Below are 19403 nucleotides of genomic sequence, written 5' to 3'. Positions count from 1 at the left end.
AGCAGGCAAAAAGGAATACAAACATCTCAAAAATGAGATCGACAGGAAGTGCAAAATGGCTAAGTAAGGATGGTTACAAGACAAATGTAAGGATGTAGAGGCTTATATCACTAGAGGTAAGATAAGATGCTCCTACAGGAAATTAAAGAGACCTTTTGAGAAAATAGAACCACTTATATGAACATCAAGAGCTCAGATGGAAAACCAGTTCTAAGCAAAGAAAGGAAGGTAGAAAGGTGGAAGTGGAATATAGAGTGTCTATACAAGGACGATGTAGTTAAGGGCAATATTATGGAGATGGAAGAGGATGTAGATAAAGATGAAATGTGAGATATGATACTGTGTGAAGAGTTTGACAAAGCACTGAAAGAGCTAAGACAAAACAAGGCCCCAGGAATAGACAACACTCCTTTAGAATTAATGATAACCCTGGGAGAGCCAGCCCTGACAAGACTCTACCATCTGGTGAGCAAGATGTGTGAGACAGGTGAAATAGCCTCAGACCTCAAGAAGAACACTTCCAATCCCAAAGAAAGCACGTGTTGACAGAGGTGAAAATACTGAATTATCAGTTTAATAAGTCACAGCTGCAAAATACTAACACGAATTCTTTACAGACTAATGGAAAAACTGGTAGAAGCCGACCTCAGGAAAGATCAGTTTATATTCTTTAGGAATGTTGGACCATGTGAGGCAATACTGACCATACGACTCTTATCTCAGAAGACAGATTAAGGAAAGACAAACCTTGTTTCTAGCATTTGTATACTTAGAGAAAGCTTTTGACAATGTTGACTGGAATACTCTCTTTCAAATTCAGAAGGTGGCAGAGGAAAAAAAAAAAAAGGGAGCGCAAGGCTATTTACAATTTGTACAGAAACCAGATGGCAGTTATAAGAGTCGAGGGGCATGAAAGGGAAGCAGTGGTTGGGAAGGGAGTGAGACTGGGTCATATCCTATCCCCGATGTTAGTCAATCTATGTACTGAGCAAGCAATAAATGAAACAAAAGAAAAATATATTTAAAAAGAAAGATGATGAGACTTACCAAACAAAAGCGCTGGCAGGTCGATAGACACACAAACAAACACAAACATACACACAAAATTCTAGCTTTCGCAACCAACGGTTGCCTCGTCAGGAAAGAGGGAAGGAGAAGGAAAGACAAAAGGATATGGGTTTTAAGGGAGAGGGTAAGGAGTCATTCCAATCCCGGGAGCGGAAAGACTTACCTTAGGGGGGAAAAAGGACAGGTAAGTCTTTCCGCTCCCGGGATTGGAATGACTCCTTACCCTCTCCCTTAAAACCCATATCCTTTTGTCTTTCCTTCTCCTTCCCTCTTTCCTGACGAGGCAACCGTTGGTTGCAAAAGCTAGAATTTTGTGTGTATGTTTGTGTTTGTTTGTGTGTCTATCGACCTGCCAGCGCTTTTGTTTGGTAAGTCTCATCATCTTTCTTTTTAAATATATTTTTCCCACGTGGAATGTTTCCCTCTATTATAAACAAAAGAAAAATGTTGAGTAGGAATTAAAATTCATGGAGAAGAAATAAAAACTTTAAGGTTCGCCGATGACATTGTAATTCTGTCAGAGACAGCAAAGGACCTGGAAGAACAGTTGAAAGGAATGGATAGTGTCTTGAAAGGAGGATATAAGATGAACATCAACAAAAGCAAAATGAGGATAATGGAATGTAGTTAAATTAAATCAGGTGATGCTGAGGGAATTATGTTAGGAAATGGGACACTTAAAGCAGTAGATGAGTTTTGCTATTTGGGGAGCAGAATAACTGATGATGGTCGAAGTAAAGAGGATATAAAATGTAGATTGGCAATGGCAAGGAAAGCGTTTCTGAAGAAGAGAAATTTGTTAACATCGAGTATAGGTTTAAGTGTCAGGACATCTTTCCTGAAAGTATTTGTATGGAGTGTAGCCATGTATGGAAGTGAAGCAATGATGATAAACAGTTTAGACAAGAAGTGAATAGAAGCTTTCGAAATGTAGTGCTACAGAAGAATGCTGAAAATTAGATGGGTAGATCATGTAACTAAAGAGGAGATACTGAATACAATTGTGGAGAAGAGGAATTTGTGGCAAAACTTTACTAGAAGAAGGGATTGGCTGGTAGGACATGTTCTGAGTCATCAAGGGATCACCTATTTAGTATTGGAGGGCAGCGTATAGGGTAAAAATTGTTGAGGGATACCAGGAGATCAATACACTAAGTAGATTCAGAAGGATGTAATTTGCAGTAGGTACTCGGAGATGATGAAGCTTGCACACCAAGAGTAGCATGGTGAGCTGCATCAAACTAGTCTCTGAACTGAAGATCACAACAACAACAAAAACAACAACAACAACTGGCATTCAGCACACTAAAAACCAAAAGAATTAATCACATTATTATAAAAAGTTTTCCATCAATGGCCAGTGTTTTCATTACAATTACAATCATGTTTTTAGGTAAGTTGCAGTTAGCCAGTGATTTCATAGAACATTAGGAAAGCTGGGTTATGAATATGTAATATCCTGACATGATTTACTGTTACTATTATTTATATTATAATGAAAAAGTTCTCCTTGTGTTACTGGAAACTCTACAACATTGCGGCCACAACAAAAATTATCATCTAGATATTCTATGAATGCCAGAACCTATCAGGAGACCAAACTCTCAAGAAAACACACCACCTCCTAGTGGCTGTCATTGTGGAAATGAGAGAAGGAAAAAAGACTGAGGTTGTAATATTACTCATCTTGTCTGTTGTTACAGTAAGAAAATATACAGTGTTTCCTGAAGCTATTCAACTCGAGTTCAGTGGCTTTACTGAGATAACACGCTAGGTTACGAAACTAACCTGACCATTTGCCTTATACAAACATGTGTCCTACTTTTCAAATATTATGTTTTTTTTTGGTCGAAGATGGAGAATTTCAATCTATGTGTCAAATTACATTGTTTTACTGTCCATTTTGCATGCCACACACTTTCCTTGCAATGGCTAAATTCATACAGTCTTCTCTTAATAGTTAAGCTCGTTTCAAATTCATACAGAAGTAAGAATTTCTATATTGTTTCCACATTAATTAAAGAGATAATCACTGGTCATGGAAGCCTTTTCATTTACCTTTTACCATCAATATGTTCCTCCACAAAAGTTATTTATTAAAAAACACAATATTTCTTCCACCATAAATTTCATAACTAATGCAGCATATTCCTTCAGTTTCAACATTTTGTTGGCAGGAACCAGCAACTTTATTAAACTTCTTAAAGTGATTATTAACAATTCTGCCAACAGCTGCAGTATTTATATTAGGCGACTAGCAAGCCAGGCTTGAAAATGAACATGTAAGGTTCGAAACAGTCACCTAATATGGGGTGTTCAAAAAGTCTCTCCACAGTGCCATATGACTGTTAGCGGCGCGTGCCGTATGATTGTTCGCCTGCCTGGATTACTTCCCTTCAAGTGGACTCTCCCAACATTCCACTGTTTCGTTTACCTAAGTAAAAATGAATATTCAATAAATTAATAACTTGTATTTCACTGAGTTTCATTTCGGTACATTCACTGCAGCATACGGCACGTGCGACAAACAATCATACAGCACTGCAGAGACACTTTTTGAACACCCCGTATAAATACTGCACTGTTGACAGAATCATTAATAAATGCTTTAAGTAATCCTGCAAGCCTTTCCATAAAATAACTGAACTATTCGAACACTTTTCCCCTAAAAACCAAAATAACACTTCAACTCTTAATTAAACTTTGTAAGAAATGCTTCATACTATATACCTGAGATGCAGCTGTGCGCAACTACTGCCCAATGGCTCTCTCACACTAACTCAGTGTGTGACCAATAGCATTTGAGAATTGTTGACAGCGAGACAATGTTCCCTCAATAGAAAAGGCATGCACAGCTTCAAAAAATTCCAGACGCCAGTGATAAGTAAAGAGTAATAGGCACACACAAAAGAAAGAAAACTTGCTAGTTTTCAGAATTATCCTCTGACGAGCTAAAAAAAAAAGTATACGTACACCTAACCCCCTATATGGGGGAACAGAGGTGTGTGTGTGTGTGTGTGTGTGTGTGTGTGTGTGTGTGTGTGTGTGTGTGCGCGCGCGCGCGCGCGCACACCAACGTGTGTGCGCATGCACACCTACGTGTGTGCGCATGCACACCTACGTGTGTGCGCATGCACACCTACGTGTGTGCGCATGCACACCTACGTGTGTGCGCATGCACACCTACGTGTGTGCGCATGCACACCTACGTGTGTGCGCATGCACACCTATGGGGCTGGTATAGCAAATACTCAGCAGTGGGAATAAAGATCGGTAATAATACTCTCCACTCTCTTTTATTTGAAGATCGCAGGTAATATTCTTCCAAGATGAAGAGGGTATGAAATAAATGCCCAGAAAGCTTGAAGAGTATAGCAAATGGGATTTGGGGATAATTCAGGTGAAGACAGAGTGTGTGTGTTTGGGACATGGAGGAAGGGAAACAGAACCCTGCAGAAGCTACAAATATTTGGGAGCAATAACAGTAAACTCTGGTGCATGGATGAGGATATTAGTTTCAGAGTAGCAACAGGTAAGTGTGTTACCAAAGCTTTGCATGATATAACATGGAATAATAATATTTGGAAAGACACTAAGAAAATAATAATTCAAACAATGGAAAATCCAGGATGGAATGTAACAATATTATGAAAGGGAAAATTGCTGCTCATCATATAGCGGAAGTGCTGAGTCACAGATAGGCGTAACAGAAGGATTGTCACAAATAAAGCTTTCGGCCCATAAAGCCTTCGTCAAAAACAGACAACGCTCGCTCACTCTCTCTCTCTCTCTCTCTCTCTCTCTCTCTCTCTCTGTCAGTGTGGCTACAGTTGCCTGAGACTGCAGTCGTATGTATGAGGTGTGTAGGTGTGTGTGTGTGTGTGTGTGTGTGTGTGTGTGTGTGTGAGAGAGAGAGAGAGAGAGAGAGAGAGAGAGATCTATTTTTGATGAAGGCCAAAAGCTTTATTTGTGACAGTCATTTTATTGGGCTTATCTGCAAATTAGCATCTCCGCTATATGGCGGGGGTCAACTTTCCTTTACATAAAAGGACAATTCAGTGTGGTGGAGAACTTAGTACTGTAGGGAGTGGCCTCAAACAAGGAAAGTTAGGGAGAAAATTAGAACAGTGGAAATGGAGGAAATGAGATTATGTCCACAGTTACCGATACATGATAGGATATGAAAGAAAGAAGTGTGGCGATAACATGCTCCATAACAAAACCTTTGGAGAAGAAGAATGCTTCAGCATTAACAGCAGGTAGAGAGAATTCCCACAGAAGATTTTAAACTGGGAGGCACCCAGAATAATGAGGAGAGAAGACAGTGAAAATACACACAGGGAATCAATGGAACACTGAAATCTATAACCAGGTGGCTGGAACAAAAGAGGCCTGTGGAGATCAAAAATGGCTAACTCCTACAGGAGACACTGAAGATGAAGATGAAGACTACATCTGGAATGCAATGGGAAGACAAGTTCATACTAGCCTCCAGCCAGCAATTTTTATGAATCTATACAACGAGTGTTTCAGAAATGGCAAGAGATTCCTCAAGATGACATTTGAAAGCTGCCTGCTTTCATGCCACATTGAATACAGGCAATATAATCATTCAACACCTGCCATGTGATGAACAACTCCATAAAATCTCAGAAATATCAGACTGCTGCTTCAACTGTAACGCTTTCCATTTTCACCAGTGTACTTACAATTTCAGCACCTGGTACCTAAACACATTCAGAGAACAAGAGCAGTTTTATTACAATTCATATATGATTACAAAAACTGTATACAGTGAAGACAGTTCAGTGGCACGAGGAATCGGTAATTTTCAATCATTGTTAACAAATGATGTGACAGAGTGCTAGACTAGACCTTACCATCTTCCCATCTCTAAGATAAAAGCTGCAGTGCTGCCACAGCTCCTTATTTTGCTCATCTTTAGCAATGATGTCTTCTATTCTTGGATCAATTTCATACGGTTCAGGTTTAATCCTTTTATTCAAACTGTCTTCTTCATTCTCATCCATCATGTGGCTTTCTTCTATGCTTGCATAATTTTCAGACAGTTCAGTTTTAATACTTATACGCAAACTCTTTTCTTCATTCTCATTAGTCACAGGTTTTTCTATCGGCTTCTTGGGACTTTTTTCTAACTTCTTGGAACTTTTCTCCGACTTCTTCTCGGACAGTGTCGGATTGTAATTTTCTGGATACTGCAACAGAAAGTAAATTCGAGTTTATTACATTACATGTATAAAGGGTTACTCCAGACTCCCCCCCCCCACCACCACAGCAGATGGTGATTTAAATCACATACAGAGTGAAAAAGTACACCCCTGATAAAATTTCGGAAGTTGTCTACAAATATTTTCTAAGTATTTTGGTATCAGGTGTGACATTACAACCGGCACGTCCGCTAAGATTCGTATGTAAATACAGATTTTTTGGTTAATCGGTGTACGGCTGGCTAGTTGCCGAGATGTGGATGAGGGCAGGCAAGTCACACATGGGGCCGGGTAGAGTAACCGGGCTACTGCAGCAAGCTGTGAACAGTTGGAGAGGGCCACACAGCAGGTTACAGTGGCTCAGTGATTTGTAAATCCCAAAGAGGAAAGAAGGAGAATGTGCTGTCACGGTAGTTGTGGGAACAGGGCAGAATTGACAGAAACAGTGTTAACAATGAAACCTAATATATTCACTAAAAATGTTTATAGATACCCTACAAAAATCTGAAGACAGTGTCGAAAACAAAGAAGCGAAATGATCTCACTAAAATTATTACATGTGCACAACATTATTGTTAATTAAGTTATTAACATTGTCACTATACAGACAAGTGTTTTCACACGAGACACTAATGTATCACACCTGACGTCAGCTAGTGAATAACTGTATTTCTATTGAAACTAGAAACTTCCTGGCAGATTAAAAATGTGTGCGAAAGCTAGCCTCAAACTCGGGACCTTTGCCATTTGCGGGCAAGTGCTCTTCCATCTGAGCAACCCAAATGCGACTCATAACCCATCCTCACAGCTTCAATTGCACCGGTACCTCATCTCCTACCTTCCAAACTTCAGAAGCTCTATTGCAGACCTTGCAGAACCAGCACTCCTGTAAGAAAGGATATTGCAGAAACATGGCTTAGCCACAGCCTGGGGGATGTTTCCAGAATTAAAGTTTCACTCTGCAGCAGTGTGTGTGTGTGTGTGTGTGTGTGTGTGTGTGTGTGTGTGTGTGTGTGTGTGCTGATATGAAACTTCCTGGCAGATTAATTCTATAATTCAACAATGGAAAATCCAGGATGAAGCGTACAATATTATGATAAGGGTAGTTGCCACTCACCATATAGGTGAGGTGCTGAATCACAGAGACACAGGGCAGAAATTGTTGTTGTGGTCTTCAGTCCTGAGACTGGTTTGATGCAGCTCTCCATGCTACTCTATCCTGTGCAAGCTTCTTCATCTCCCAGTATCTACTGCAACCTACATCCTTCTGAATCTGCTTAGTGTATTCATCTCTTGGTCTCCCTCTACGATTTTTACCCTCCACACTGCCCTCCAATGCTAAATTTGTGATCCCCTGATGCCTCAAAACATGTCCTACCAACCGATCCCTTCTTCTAGTCAAGTTGTGCCACAAACTTCTCTTCTCCCCAATCCTATTCAATACCTCCTCATTAGTTACGTGATCTACCCACCTTATCTTCAGCATTCTTCTGTAGCACCACATTTCGAAAGCTTCTATTCTCTTCTTGTCCAAACTAGTTATCGTCCATGTTTCACTTCCATACATGGCTACACTCCATACAAATACTTTCAGAAACGACTTCCTGACACTTAAATCTATACTCGATGTTAACAAATTCCTCTTCTTGAGAAACGCTTTCCTTGCCATTGCCAGTCTACATTTTATATCCTCTCTACTTCGACCATCATCGGTTATTTTACCCCCTAAATAGCAAAACTCCTTTACTACTTTAAGTGTCTCATTTCCTAATCTAATTCCCTCAGCATCACCCGACTTAATTTGACTACATTCCATTATCCTCGTTTTGCTTTTGTTGATGTTCATCTTATATCCTCCTTTCAAGACACTGTCCATTCCGTTCAACTGCTCTTCCAAGTCCTTTGCTGTCTTTGACAGAATTACAATGTCATCGGCGAACCTCAAAGTTTTTACTTCTTCTCCATGAATTTTAATACCTACTCCGAATTTTTCTTTTGTTTCCTTTACTGCTTGCTCAATATACAGATTGAATAACATCGGGGAGAGGCTACAACCCTGTCTTACTCCTTTCTCAACCACAGCTTCCCTTTCATACCCCTCGACTCTTATAACTGCCATCTGGTTTCTGTACAAACTGTAAATAGCTTTTCGCTCCCTGTATTTTACCCCTGCCACCTTCAGAATTTGAAAGAGAGTATTCCAGTTAACATTGTCAAAAGCTTTCTCTAAGTCTACAAATGCTAGAAACGTAGGTTTGCCTTTTCTTAATCTTTCTTCTAAGATAAGTCGTAAGGTCAGTATTGCCTCACGTGTTCCAACATTTCTACGGAATCCAAACTGATCTTCCCCGAGGTCGGCTTCTACCAGTTTTTCCATTCGTCTGTAAAGAATTCGCGTTAGTATTTTGCAGCTGTGACTTATTAAACTGATAGTTCGGTAATTTTCACATCTGTCAACACCTGCTTTCTTTGGGATTGGAATTATTATATTCTTCTTGATGTCTGAGGGTATTTCGCCTGTCTCATACATCGTGCTCACCAGATGGTAGAGTTTTGTCATGACTGGCTCTCCTGAGGCCATCAGTAGTTCAAATGGAATGTTGTCTACTCCCGGGTCCTTGTTTCGACTCAGGTCTTTCAGTGCTCTGTCAAACTCTTCACGCAGTATCTTATCTCCCATTTCGTCTTCATCTACATCCTCTTCCATTTCCATAATATTGTCCTCAAGTACATCGCCCTTGTATAAACCCTCTATATACTCCTTCCACCTTTCTGCCTTCCCTTCTTTGCTTAGAACTGGGTTGCCATCTGAGCTCTTGATATTCATACAAGTGGTTCTCTTCTCTCCAAAGGTCTCTTTAATTTTCCTGTAGGCAGTATCTATCTTACCCCTAGTGAGACAAGCCTCTACATCCTTACATTTGTCCTCTAGCCATCCCTGCTTAGCCATTTTGCACTTCCTGTCGATATCATTTTTGAGACGTTTGTATTCCTTTTTGCCTGCTTCATTTACTGCATTTTTATATTTTCTCCTTTCATCAATTAAATTCAATATTTCTTCTGTTACCCAAGGATTTCTATTAGCCCTCATCTTTTTACCTACTTGGTCCTCTGCTGCCTTCACTACTTCATCCCTCAGAGCTACCCATTCTTCTTCTACTGTATTTCTTTCCCCCATTCCTGTCAATTGTTCCCTTATGCTCTCCCTGAAACTCTGTGCAACCTCTGGTTCTTTCAGTTTATCCATGTCCCACCTCCTTAAATTCCCACCTTTTTGCAGTTTCTTCAGTTTTAATCTACAGTTCATAACCAATAGATTGTGGTCACAGTCCACATCTGACCCTGGAAATGTCTTACAATTTAAAACCTGGTTCCTAAATCTCTGTCTTACCATTATATAATCTATCTGATACCTTCTAGTATCTCCAGGCTTCTTCCATGCATGCATTCTTTCATAACTCTAAAACCAAGTGTTAGCTATGGTTAAGTTATGCTCTGCGCAAAATTCTACCAGGCGGCTTCCTCTTTCATTTCTTACCCCCAATCCATATTCACCTACTACGTTACCTTCTCTTCCTTTTCCTACTGTCAAATTCCAGTCACCCATGACTATTAAATTTTCGTCTCCCTTCACTAGCTGAATAATTTCTTTTATCTCATCACGCATTTCATCAATTTCTTCATCACCTGCAGAGCTAGTTGGCATATAAACTTGTACTACTGTAGTAGGCATAGGCTTTGTGTCTATCTTGGCCACAATAATGCGTTCACTATGCTGTTTGAAGTAGCTAACCCGCAGTCCTATTTTTTTATTCATTATTAAACCTACTCCTGCATTACCCCTATTTGATTTTGTATTTATAACCCTGTAATCACCTGACCAAAAGTCTTGTTCCTCCTGCCACCGAACTTCACTAATTCAACTATATCTAACTTTAACCTATCCATTTCCCTTTTTAAATTTTTTAACCTACCTGCCCGATTAAGGGATCTGACATTCCACGCTCGGATCCGTAGAACGCCAGTTTTCTTTCTCCTGATAACGACGTCCTCCTGAGTAGTCCCCGCCCGGAGATCCGAATGGGGGACTATTTTACCTCCGGAATATTTTACCCAAGAGGACCCCATCATCATTTAATCATACAGTAGAGCTGCATGTCCTCGGGAAAAATTACGGCTGTATTTCCCCTTGCTTTCAGCCGTTCGCAGTACCAGCACAGCACGGCCGTTTTGGTTAATGTTACAAGGCCAGATCAGTCAATCATCCAGACTGTTGCCCCTGCAACTACTGAAAAGGCTGCTGCCCCTCTTCAGGAACCACATGTTTGTCTGACCTCTCAACAGATACCCCTCCGTTGTGGTTGCACCTACAGTACGGCCATCTGTATCGCTGAGGCACGCAAGCCTCCCCACCAACGGTGTGTGTGTGTGTGTGTGTGTGTGTGTGTGTGTGTGTGTGTGTGTTTGTTGTTGGCCGAAAGCTCATTTTCTAACAGTCTTTTTCTTGTGCGTATCTGTGACTCAGCATCTCCGCTATATCCTTTTCATAATATTGTATATTTCTATTATTGTCAAATAAATAATTACAAATTATTTATTGAATAATGAGGACAAACCAAAGATTATTCCACAAGTACTGCCAGCACGAGAGTTTCTCCGATGTCCTATTCATGTACGTTTTTTAAAAAAAGATTTTGGTAACTTAATAAATGCAAGATTGTAACTTCACTAATGTTAGGACTGCAATGATAAGCTTTATAAAGTTCCTATGTTGACTAGTTTTATCGCAGTTCCATTTGTGGCAAATAAAAATTGAATAAAGCCAGTTATGCTATGTTTCACATTGAATAATGTGATATGGAGTTGCTAATCAACCACGAGTATTTGCTATACACAGTACACAGCTGATTGTTCGGGATAATCTGGGGACGAATATGCACAAATAATTGAAAAGGCACAAATAATTTAGTTATTTTCACACATATATTCTTTGTTCAAAAGTTAATCCAACTTCTGTGCGTAGATACTGCAGGCCTGTTTATTTCTTAAAATAGTCTGTGATGTTGGTCTGCCTCTGACAGAAGTCGACATTTTCTTGCAACAATAATACCACTCTACAGAGACTTCCTCTGGTCCATATAATCTAGAAGAGTACCAACATACTGAAATGCAATACAATGACTGATAAGGTCATTTCTTCACCATCACTTCCACACTCATTCTTTTCTCTTTTATTTTTTTGTGAAGCAGCAGTCACAATTTTGGCATCACTCATGTACTGAAAGCTGGATTCACATGTGTTGATATTCAATCATTCAAGTTTTCTTCATCAAAACCATTTAAAACTGCTGCCACATCCATTACTTGTGCATTTGTTATTTCTTCATCATGGAAATCTTGCAAATCACTTCCTTCAATGTCTGGAAGAATTTTCCTCCATGACTGAACTAGTATTATGTTGTCCGACTTCCTGCCAGACATCAAAATTTCCACAAATGGCATCTAGAATTGTCAACTTCTTCTAGAACAGCGCCAAATCATCTTCACCCACTAGCATTATCAGTAGACTATTGCTTTACCGATGCAGTTACACCGTGGTCCACTGGCTGCACAGTGGCAGTCATGCTGGGAGGGAAAAACTTTGTTAGAATGAGACCACCATCTATTATGAGAATCTTCTCATAGAGTGTGAAGGAGCATTATCAAGCAATAGAACATCCTCCTGTGAAAAACCTTTCTCTTCTAGAAATCACCAAACTTATGATACAAAATGTTTGTAGAACCAGTTTTTGAAAATTTGACTGTTCACCCATGCTCCTTTTTGGTTGCAATAGTGCACAGGAAGATCATTAGCTCTGATATCCTTGCATGTTCAGGCATTTTTTATATTTTACAATCACTGGTAGCTTCATTTTGTGATTCCCAGAAGCATTAGCAGTGCACAAAACTATTAGGCATTCTTTAGATGACATATCTGGGAGCACCAACTTCACTCTTAAATCATCAGTGCTGGTTGTTAAACATTTCCAGTATAGACCACTTTTGTCTGCATTATAAACATGATCTGATGTGAAATTATTTCCTTTCACAAATTCCTGGAACTCTTCTCAGAAGGAACCAGCTACCACAGCATTTGAACTAAGCCACCCTCCTTGCACAGTAAGTTCGTGAGTCCCATTGTTTCCGTCTGGTTAACCATCAAGATGCAGCATTAAATTCTGCCTCTAATCCTAGAGCTCCATGAAAAATTTCAGCTTTTTTGGCACACCTGCCTGTGCCCGAAACAATGACACCTTATGTTTGCTTTTGGCTAAAATATTGCAAGAGATCAGCATCTGATTCATCAAATGTAGATCTCTTCATTCTTTTCCATGCAGATGGTCCACAACTAGAATTACACTTCCTGGTAAAATTCTGGATTTTCTGCTTATTCTTTTTAATGTTCCAACATTGGTTGTAACAATGGAAAATTGTACGGAAATGCAGGAGGATCTGCAGCGAGTTGACGCATGGTGTAGGGAGTGGCAAGTGTAATGTGCTGCGAATACACAGAAAGATAGATCCTTTATCATTTAGCTACAAAATAGCAGGTCAGCAACTGGAAGCAGTTAATACCATAAATTATCTGGGAGTACGCATTAGGAGTGATTTAAAATGGAATGATCATATAATGTTGATCGTCGGTAAAGCAGATGCCAGACTGAGATTCATTGGAAGAATCCTAAGGAAATGCAATCCGAAAACAAAGGAAGTAGGTTACAGTACGCTTGTTCGTAATCTTCTAATTAATTCTAATTTTTGTTATTATGTCAACATGTTTCTTTCATTTCTCTGTCATCTCTTTCACAAATTTCTTTTAACTTACTTTGTTGACACTTACCTCCAATTAACATCATCACTGCTGCTCAACACGTCTTTAGTTGACATTTGTTAATGCCTGCAAATACTCTGCTTGCACTGCAATAATCAATTATTTTATTCTGTTTTTAATCTATATTCTGTTCAGCAACAACCTATGTGTGGACACAACTGAATAACCTTGCTTGTTATTTAACACATATTTGATGAAAGAAATTTCTGGCTATAGCTACACTGGGGCACTGAAATAAATCACTAGCAACAGATGAAAATTTGTGCTGGAGCAGGATTTGAACCTGGATTTTCCAGCTTTATACAAGCATTTGCCTTCACTGCTTCAGCTACCTGAGCTCGTCTCCTGCCCGACCCAAATTTCCAAATGCCGCACACTAGAAAGTAGAGTCCACATCTACTCTTCCTCTTTGTTTCAGCCCTACTGTCTTTATGTGATACATCAGACATTTCTGTACATTTGCACTGAAAGATCCATATGCTGTCAGGTATACAAGTATGACGTCTGCTCTTTCAGACATGCATGTCCGAAACAAAGACACTGTACTACACAATACACGCACCTGATGACATATCAGTCTTCTATCACTTGCAAAAAAACATGATCTCTGCTTGTTTCATATTGAATGGGAGGTCATAACATATGAGAAAGAGTGGTTGAGCAGTGTGTGAACTTTGTGTAGCTCCAGTAACGATTTCTTTCACTTTCCAGATAGCAATATCTTCTCTGCTTTTGTTGAGTTACTTAACACACCTATCTGTATTCTTTTCATAAAGTATTATATGAGACATCTGTCAGCTGTGCTGTAAATTCCATAGAACATCAGCTTATTGAATGGGAAGTGAATTACAAAGTAAAATGCTTCAAAGAGGAAACAGCAAATGAAAAAATACTGACTACTGAGCAAGAGAAAAAAGAATTAAATACATTAGCTGCCAATGTGCATTGATTTATATCAATGAGGCAAATTGAAAAATTATGCAAGATCAGGATTCAAATCAGGATCTTTTGCTTACTAGGCAATTGTGCTGACCACTACACCATCCAGACAACGTGGTCACTTCACCCACACAGACTACCCTATCACACCTCCCATCAAACCCAAACTACTCTCAACTTACACCACAAACTACAGATGTAGTGCCCCTGATCGTTAGCTTCACTACTCACAGTATCTTGCCGATTCCAGTAAGAGTTCCAGCTTAGGGTGCATCTGCACTGAAGGGATCATCAGCCATCAACACACGCTCACGCACACTACTGATATCAAACAATGAAAAATCCAGAAAGTAACAATATCGTGGAAAGGAAAGTTACTACTGACCATATAGTGGACTCAGAATCTTACTACTGATACTTTATTTTGTGCTTGTAAAATGATACATTAACTGTTAATTGCCTTTAAATATTAAAGGTGTTTTAACAAAGGTAGTCCGTGTACTAGGAATTAAATATGAAGAGTATCCCACAAAAAATGCAACTTTTGAAATACTCACTACTTCTGATTTTTGGTAAGTTTTTCATCTGTTTCTGTGTGATAAGTAATGGAGTGCTTCATTACTACAGAACAGTGTGTTATCTTAGTCAAAATTTATTACTAGAAGCTAGATTTTTATTTAATTATATATTTTCTTCCTTCACTCTTACACATGTGAAAAATGTAAATGTTCATGAATTGTGTCATCAGATCTGATATATTTCAATTTATCATTACATATTTTTTTAAATATTTCACTACAATTACACGTTTTTTTTTAACTTTATGCTACATAAAATTACATGTTATTGCTTTTTCACCCTTTTTCATATTTCCTCATACCCTTGGTAAGCCACTCCTCTAGAAAAATATCCAAATCTAATCTACCGTAACAGTCAGTCCTAATGCAATAAACTGTGCTTAATTGCACTTTGAGCTGTATCATTAAGGACGTGTTTTTGACTAATTCTTTATGATAGATGAGTTCAGTTCCCAAAAGCAAAGCAGATACAATAACAATATTGTGTGCATCATTGTTAAATCCATTATTATGTACAGTACATGGCTTCATGTGCTTTCAGGACTGAAAGTGGGGCATACAGAAAAAAGACTTGTGGCCTGAAATGTTTCGAACTACTAGCAACTGCTACCGATTCTCAACCACGGAGCGTGTGTACCAATAAAAGAATGCCAAATACTACTAAAGATTTCACAAGTTCAAATGTGTGTGAATTCCTAAGGGACCAAACTACTGAGATCAGTGGTCCCTAGACTTACACACTACTTAAAGTAACTTATGCTAAGAACAACACTCACACCCATGCCCAGATTTCAAAAGTGTTCCTGCTGCATCAATGTTTTTATCTAAATTAAGATCTTGCATTATGATGGGTGGTGCTTTCGCTACTGGTGGTGTCATTGCTCTACATTGAGTATGCAATAAACACATCAGATGGCCCACATTGAGGTGACAAAAGTCATGTGATACTTCCTAATATAATGTTGGTGCTCTTTTTGTTCAGCATAGGGCAGCAACTCAAGGTGGCATGGACTTGAAGTCACTGGAAGTCCCCTGCAGAAATACTGAGGCACGCTGCTTCTATACCCATCCGTAACTGCGAAAGTGTTGCTGTTGTAGGATTTTAGGCATGAACTGACCTCCCATTTATGGCCCACAAATGTTTGACAGGATTCTTGTACAACGATCTGGGTGGCCAAATCATTTGCTCAAATTGTCCAGAACGTTCTTCAAACCATCATAAACAAATGTGGCTTGGTGACATGATATACTATCAATCATAAAAAATTCCATCATTGTTGGCTGCAAATGGTGTCCAAATAGCTGAATATACCCATTTCCAGCCAATGATTGGTTCAGTTAGACTGGAGAACCCAGTTCATTCCATGTAGACATGACCCATACAATTATGGAGGCACCAACAACTTGCACAGTGCCTGTTGACAACTTGAGTCCATGGATTCATGGGGTCTGCACCATATTTGAACCCTACCATCAGCTCTTACCAACTGAAATTGGGATTCATCTGACCAGGCCACCATTTTCCAGTTGTCTAGGGTCCGACCGATATCGACACAAGCCCAGAGAGGTATTGCAGGCAAAGTTATGCTATTAGCAAACTCACACGTCAGGTGTCTGCTGTCATAGCTCATTAATGCCCAATTTCACCGCACTGTCCTAATGGATAGGTTCGTTGTACATCCCACATTGATTTCTGTGGTTATTGCATGTAGGGACAGTTGTCTGTTAGCACTAAAAAGTCTTCACAAATGGCACTGTTCTTGGCCATTAAGTAGAGGTCGCTGACCAATACGTTGTCCGTGGTGAGAGGTAATGCCTGAAATCTGGTATTCTTGACTCACTCTTGTTACCGTGGATATTCTCAGAATATTTAATTTCCTAACGATTTTTAAAATGGAATGTCCCATGCATCTAACTCAAACTATCATTCCGCATTCGAGTCTGTTAATTCCTGTCATGCAGCCATAATAATATCAAAAACCTCTTCACATGTATCACTTGAGTACAATCCACAGCTTCGCACTTTTCTATCTTGTTTAGGTGATATTGCCACCATCTGTGTATGCACATATCGCTATCCCATGACTCTTGTCACCTCTGTTTGTATTGATGAGCACACAAAAAAGAAAAAGCAGTGCAATTTTCTACGGTGAAAATGTTATTGACACAGATGCAAAATATTCCAAAATTCATAAAGCAAATTTTCCTATTATGTGAATTTTATCTATAGTGGATGCTGTTGAACTCTGTGACTGTTCCTTTATAGGGTGTAGAAAAATTTCCGCTACCAGTCACAATATACGGTTATTTATTTGTCACACGACCAGTTTCGGGCTTGCATCCATCTTCAGGTGTTTATACAATCATGTACATGTTTATATTGCTGGAGATCACTGTATAAATACAAAAAATTATTTGCTGGTGACTAAACAGATACAAATTAGACAATTTTAAGTGGCAAGACACCATTTGTCAAAAATATATATGTACTTACATAAAGATGAAGCATCATTATTATAGTTACACTGCGGTGACAGTTTTTCCACTTAGTTACACACTTATTATCATTTTCATTTCCATATTTCAGTTTTATAAAGTTTAGTTGCATAATTCACTATTACGATGTGCACTCGTGAAATACAATGTGTTTACATACAAACATATGGGCTGTGGTCAAAGAACTTAGAGGTAGCAAGTGTAAAGATGTTGCTCATACACCTGAAGATGGGCACAAGCCCGAAACTGATCCTGTGACAAATAAATAACCTTTTATTGTGACTGGTAGCGGAAATTTATCTACACCCTTTCTATTATGTGTACTCTTCCAAGGTTACTGAGAACATTTTATGGTGCAAACTTCATTTGCCTGAATATTGCGCATTTCTACAAAAGCAGTGTGGGCAACAGATTGCTGATAAGTCAACATTAAGGAAAAATTAATACAATTTTTGTTATTGGGGGGGCTCTGAACAGTGTGTGGCAGTATACAGATGAAAATGAAATGATCGTATGGCGTAGGTGGTAGGGAGATCCCCCCTGGGGCAGTTCAGCTGCAGAGTTGCAAGTCTCTTCAGTTGACACCACACTGTGTTACTTGCGGTTCGATGATGATGAAATGATGAGGAGGATACAACAACACCCAGTCCCCGAGAGGAGAAAATCTCCAACCTGGCTGGAAATCAAACCCGGGCCTGCTGTATGGCTGTCAGACACACTGAGCACTAGGCTTAGGGGGCAGACACTATACAAGTAACCACCACAGGTGGATAGCCATCGACAAAACAAAGGACATTCCACTGGCAATCCCAGTGTCGGAATCTCGACAGAGAAAAACCCTCAAAGCCATTACTGATTCTTATAAAGGGCTGGAGTGCATGACTAATTCAACAGTAGCTCATTTCGTAAATTCCAGACAGTCTTCAATTGCTGTGGCCTGAGAGAATTCAAGCAGAGAAGTTCCTATTATGTATTTGGAAGCTGAAGCATACATGCCAAAGACAGCAACTGCCCTCTGCATATTCTATCCGCATTTAATGCCTTTCACTCGTTTGGTCCGTGGGCTGTAACGTATTGCTGAAGAAGTTGCAGCAGCTACCCCACACTAAATAAAATAATTTCATATACCTGCACATCGTGTCACTTTAGAGAGAACTGCTGCCGAACCTAGTGTTGCCACCTGGGCCCGTCCTAACGAGATGCAGCGCCTGGATTGTAGCTGTCGGTTTTTATAATGAACATTTTTTGAGCCATTAAATCTGTGATTAAACAATTTCCGAAAGAGTCTTCAGTATCAGTACAAAAAGTATGCAACGCTTCCACTGAATCTAAAACTGAAAATTCTCTGGCATACGTCCACAGCAACTTTGTTTGCCAACAGTATTAAATAATAAGAATTTGTCCATTGCCTTTGCAGAAATCGTTAACATGTCAACAAAAATAATCAATTTATGAAAATATAATGTAATGGGGTACATAAAAAATCTACTCACCACGTGACAGCAGGAGAACACACGTACAAGCAGTATGATGTATACAAGATTTCAGAGCCAGTGACTCCTTCTTCTGATAGTAGGGTTGAAGAGGAAGGATGATGATGATGATGATGATGATGATGATGATGAGTCTGTGGGGGCACTCAACTGTGTGGTCATCAGCACCCGCACGAAGTCCCAATTTTTTCATGGACCAATCTATCCTCTGTCACGAATGATGATGATGATGATGATGATGAGGACAACACAAACACCCAGGCCCTGGGCAGAGAAAATCCCCAACCTGGCCGGGAATCAAACCCGAGACCGCGTGATCCAGAGACTGCAGCGCTAGCCACTAGACCACAAGCTGCGGACAGGAAGGAAGAAGGCTGAAGAAAAAGGACTGTTGAGATTTAGGAAAAGTGGTAGAGTTCAGAAAAGTCACTCAGAACTCTGGGTTGTCAGAGGAGACTTACAGGACAGCCTTCCCTTCTCATCCTGCCTGGTAAGTCACCCCTGACCCAGGGTTCTGGGTTACTTTTACAAACTATACCTTTTTTCTAAAACTCACCAGTCCTTTTCCTATATGTGTGTTCTCCTGCTGCTTTTTGGTGAGTAGATTTTCTGTGTAACCAATTACATTATATTTTTAGGAACTGTTAATACTGCCAAATGTGGGCTGACATTAGACATGATATTGGGCAAAGGAGAATAAGTTTAATGCTGCTTTGGCAAGGACTCCACG

At 39.6% G+C, this 19403-nt stretch overlaps 1 protein-coding gene across 1 annotated transcript in view; it reads right to left on the bottom strand.

The window, feature by feature from the left end:
* The window catches only part of LOC126106393 (E3 ubiquitin-protein ligase UHRF1-like), a 180483-nt gene that overhangs the window by 16515 nt on the left and 144565 nt on the right, over positions 1–19403 (bottom strand). Inside the window, exon 11 of the mRNA XM_049912661.1 lies at positions 5949–6284. Coding sequence (XP_049768618.1) covers positions 5949–6284 — 336 coding nt within the window. The remainder of the gene's footprint in view (positions 1–5948; positions 6285–19403) is intronic.

Source organism: Schistocerca cancellata, chromosome 10 (assembly GCF_023864275.1).
Source record: "Schistocerca cancellata isolate TAMUIC-IGC-003103 chromosome 10, iqSchCanc2.1, whole genome shotgun sequence".
Lineage (NCBI taxonomy): Eukaryota > Metazoa > Arthropoda > Insecta > Orthoptera > Acrididae > Schistocerca > Schistocerca cancellata.
This window is presented reverse-complemented; position numbering and strand designations above follow the sequence as displayed.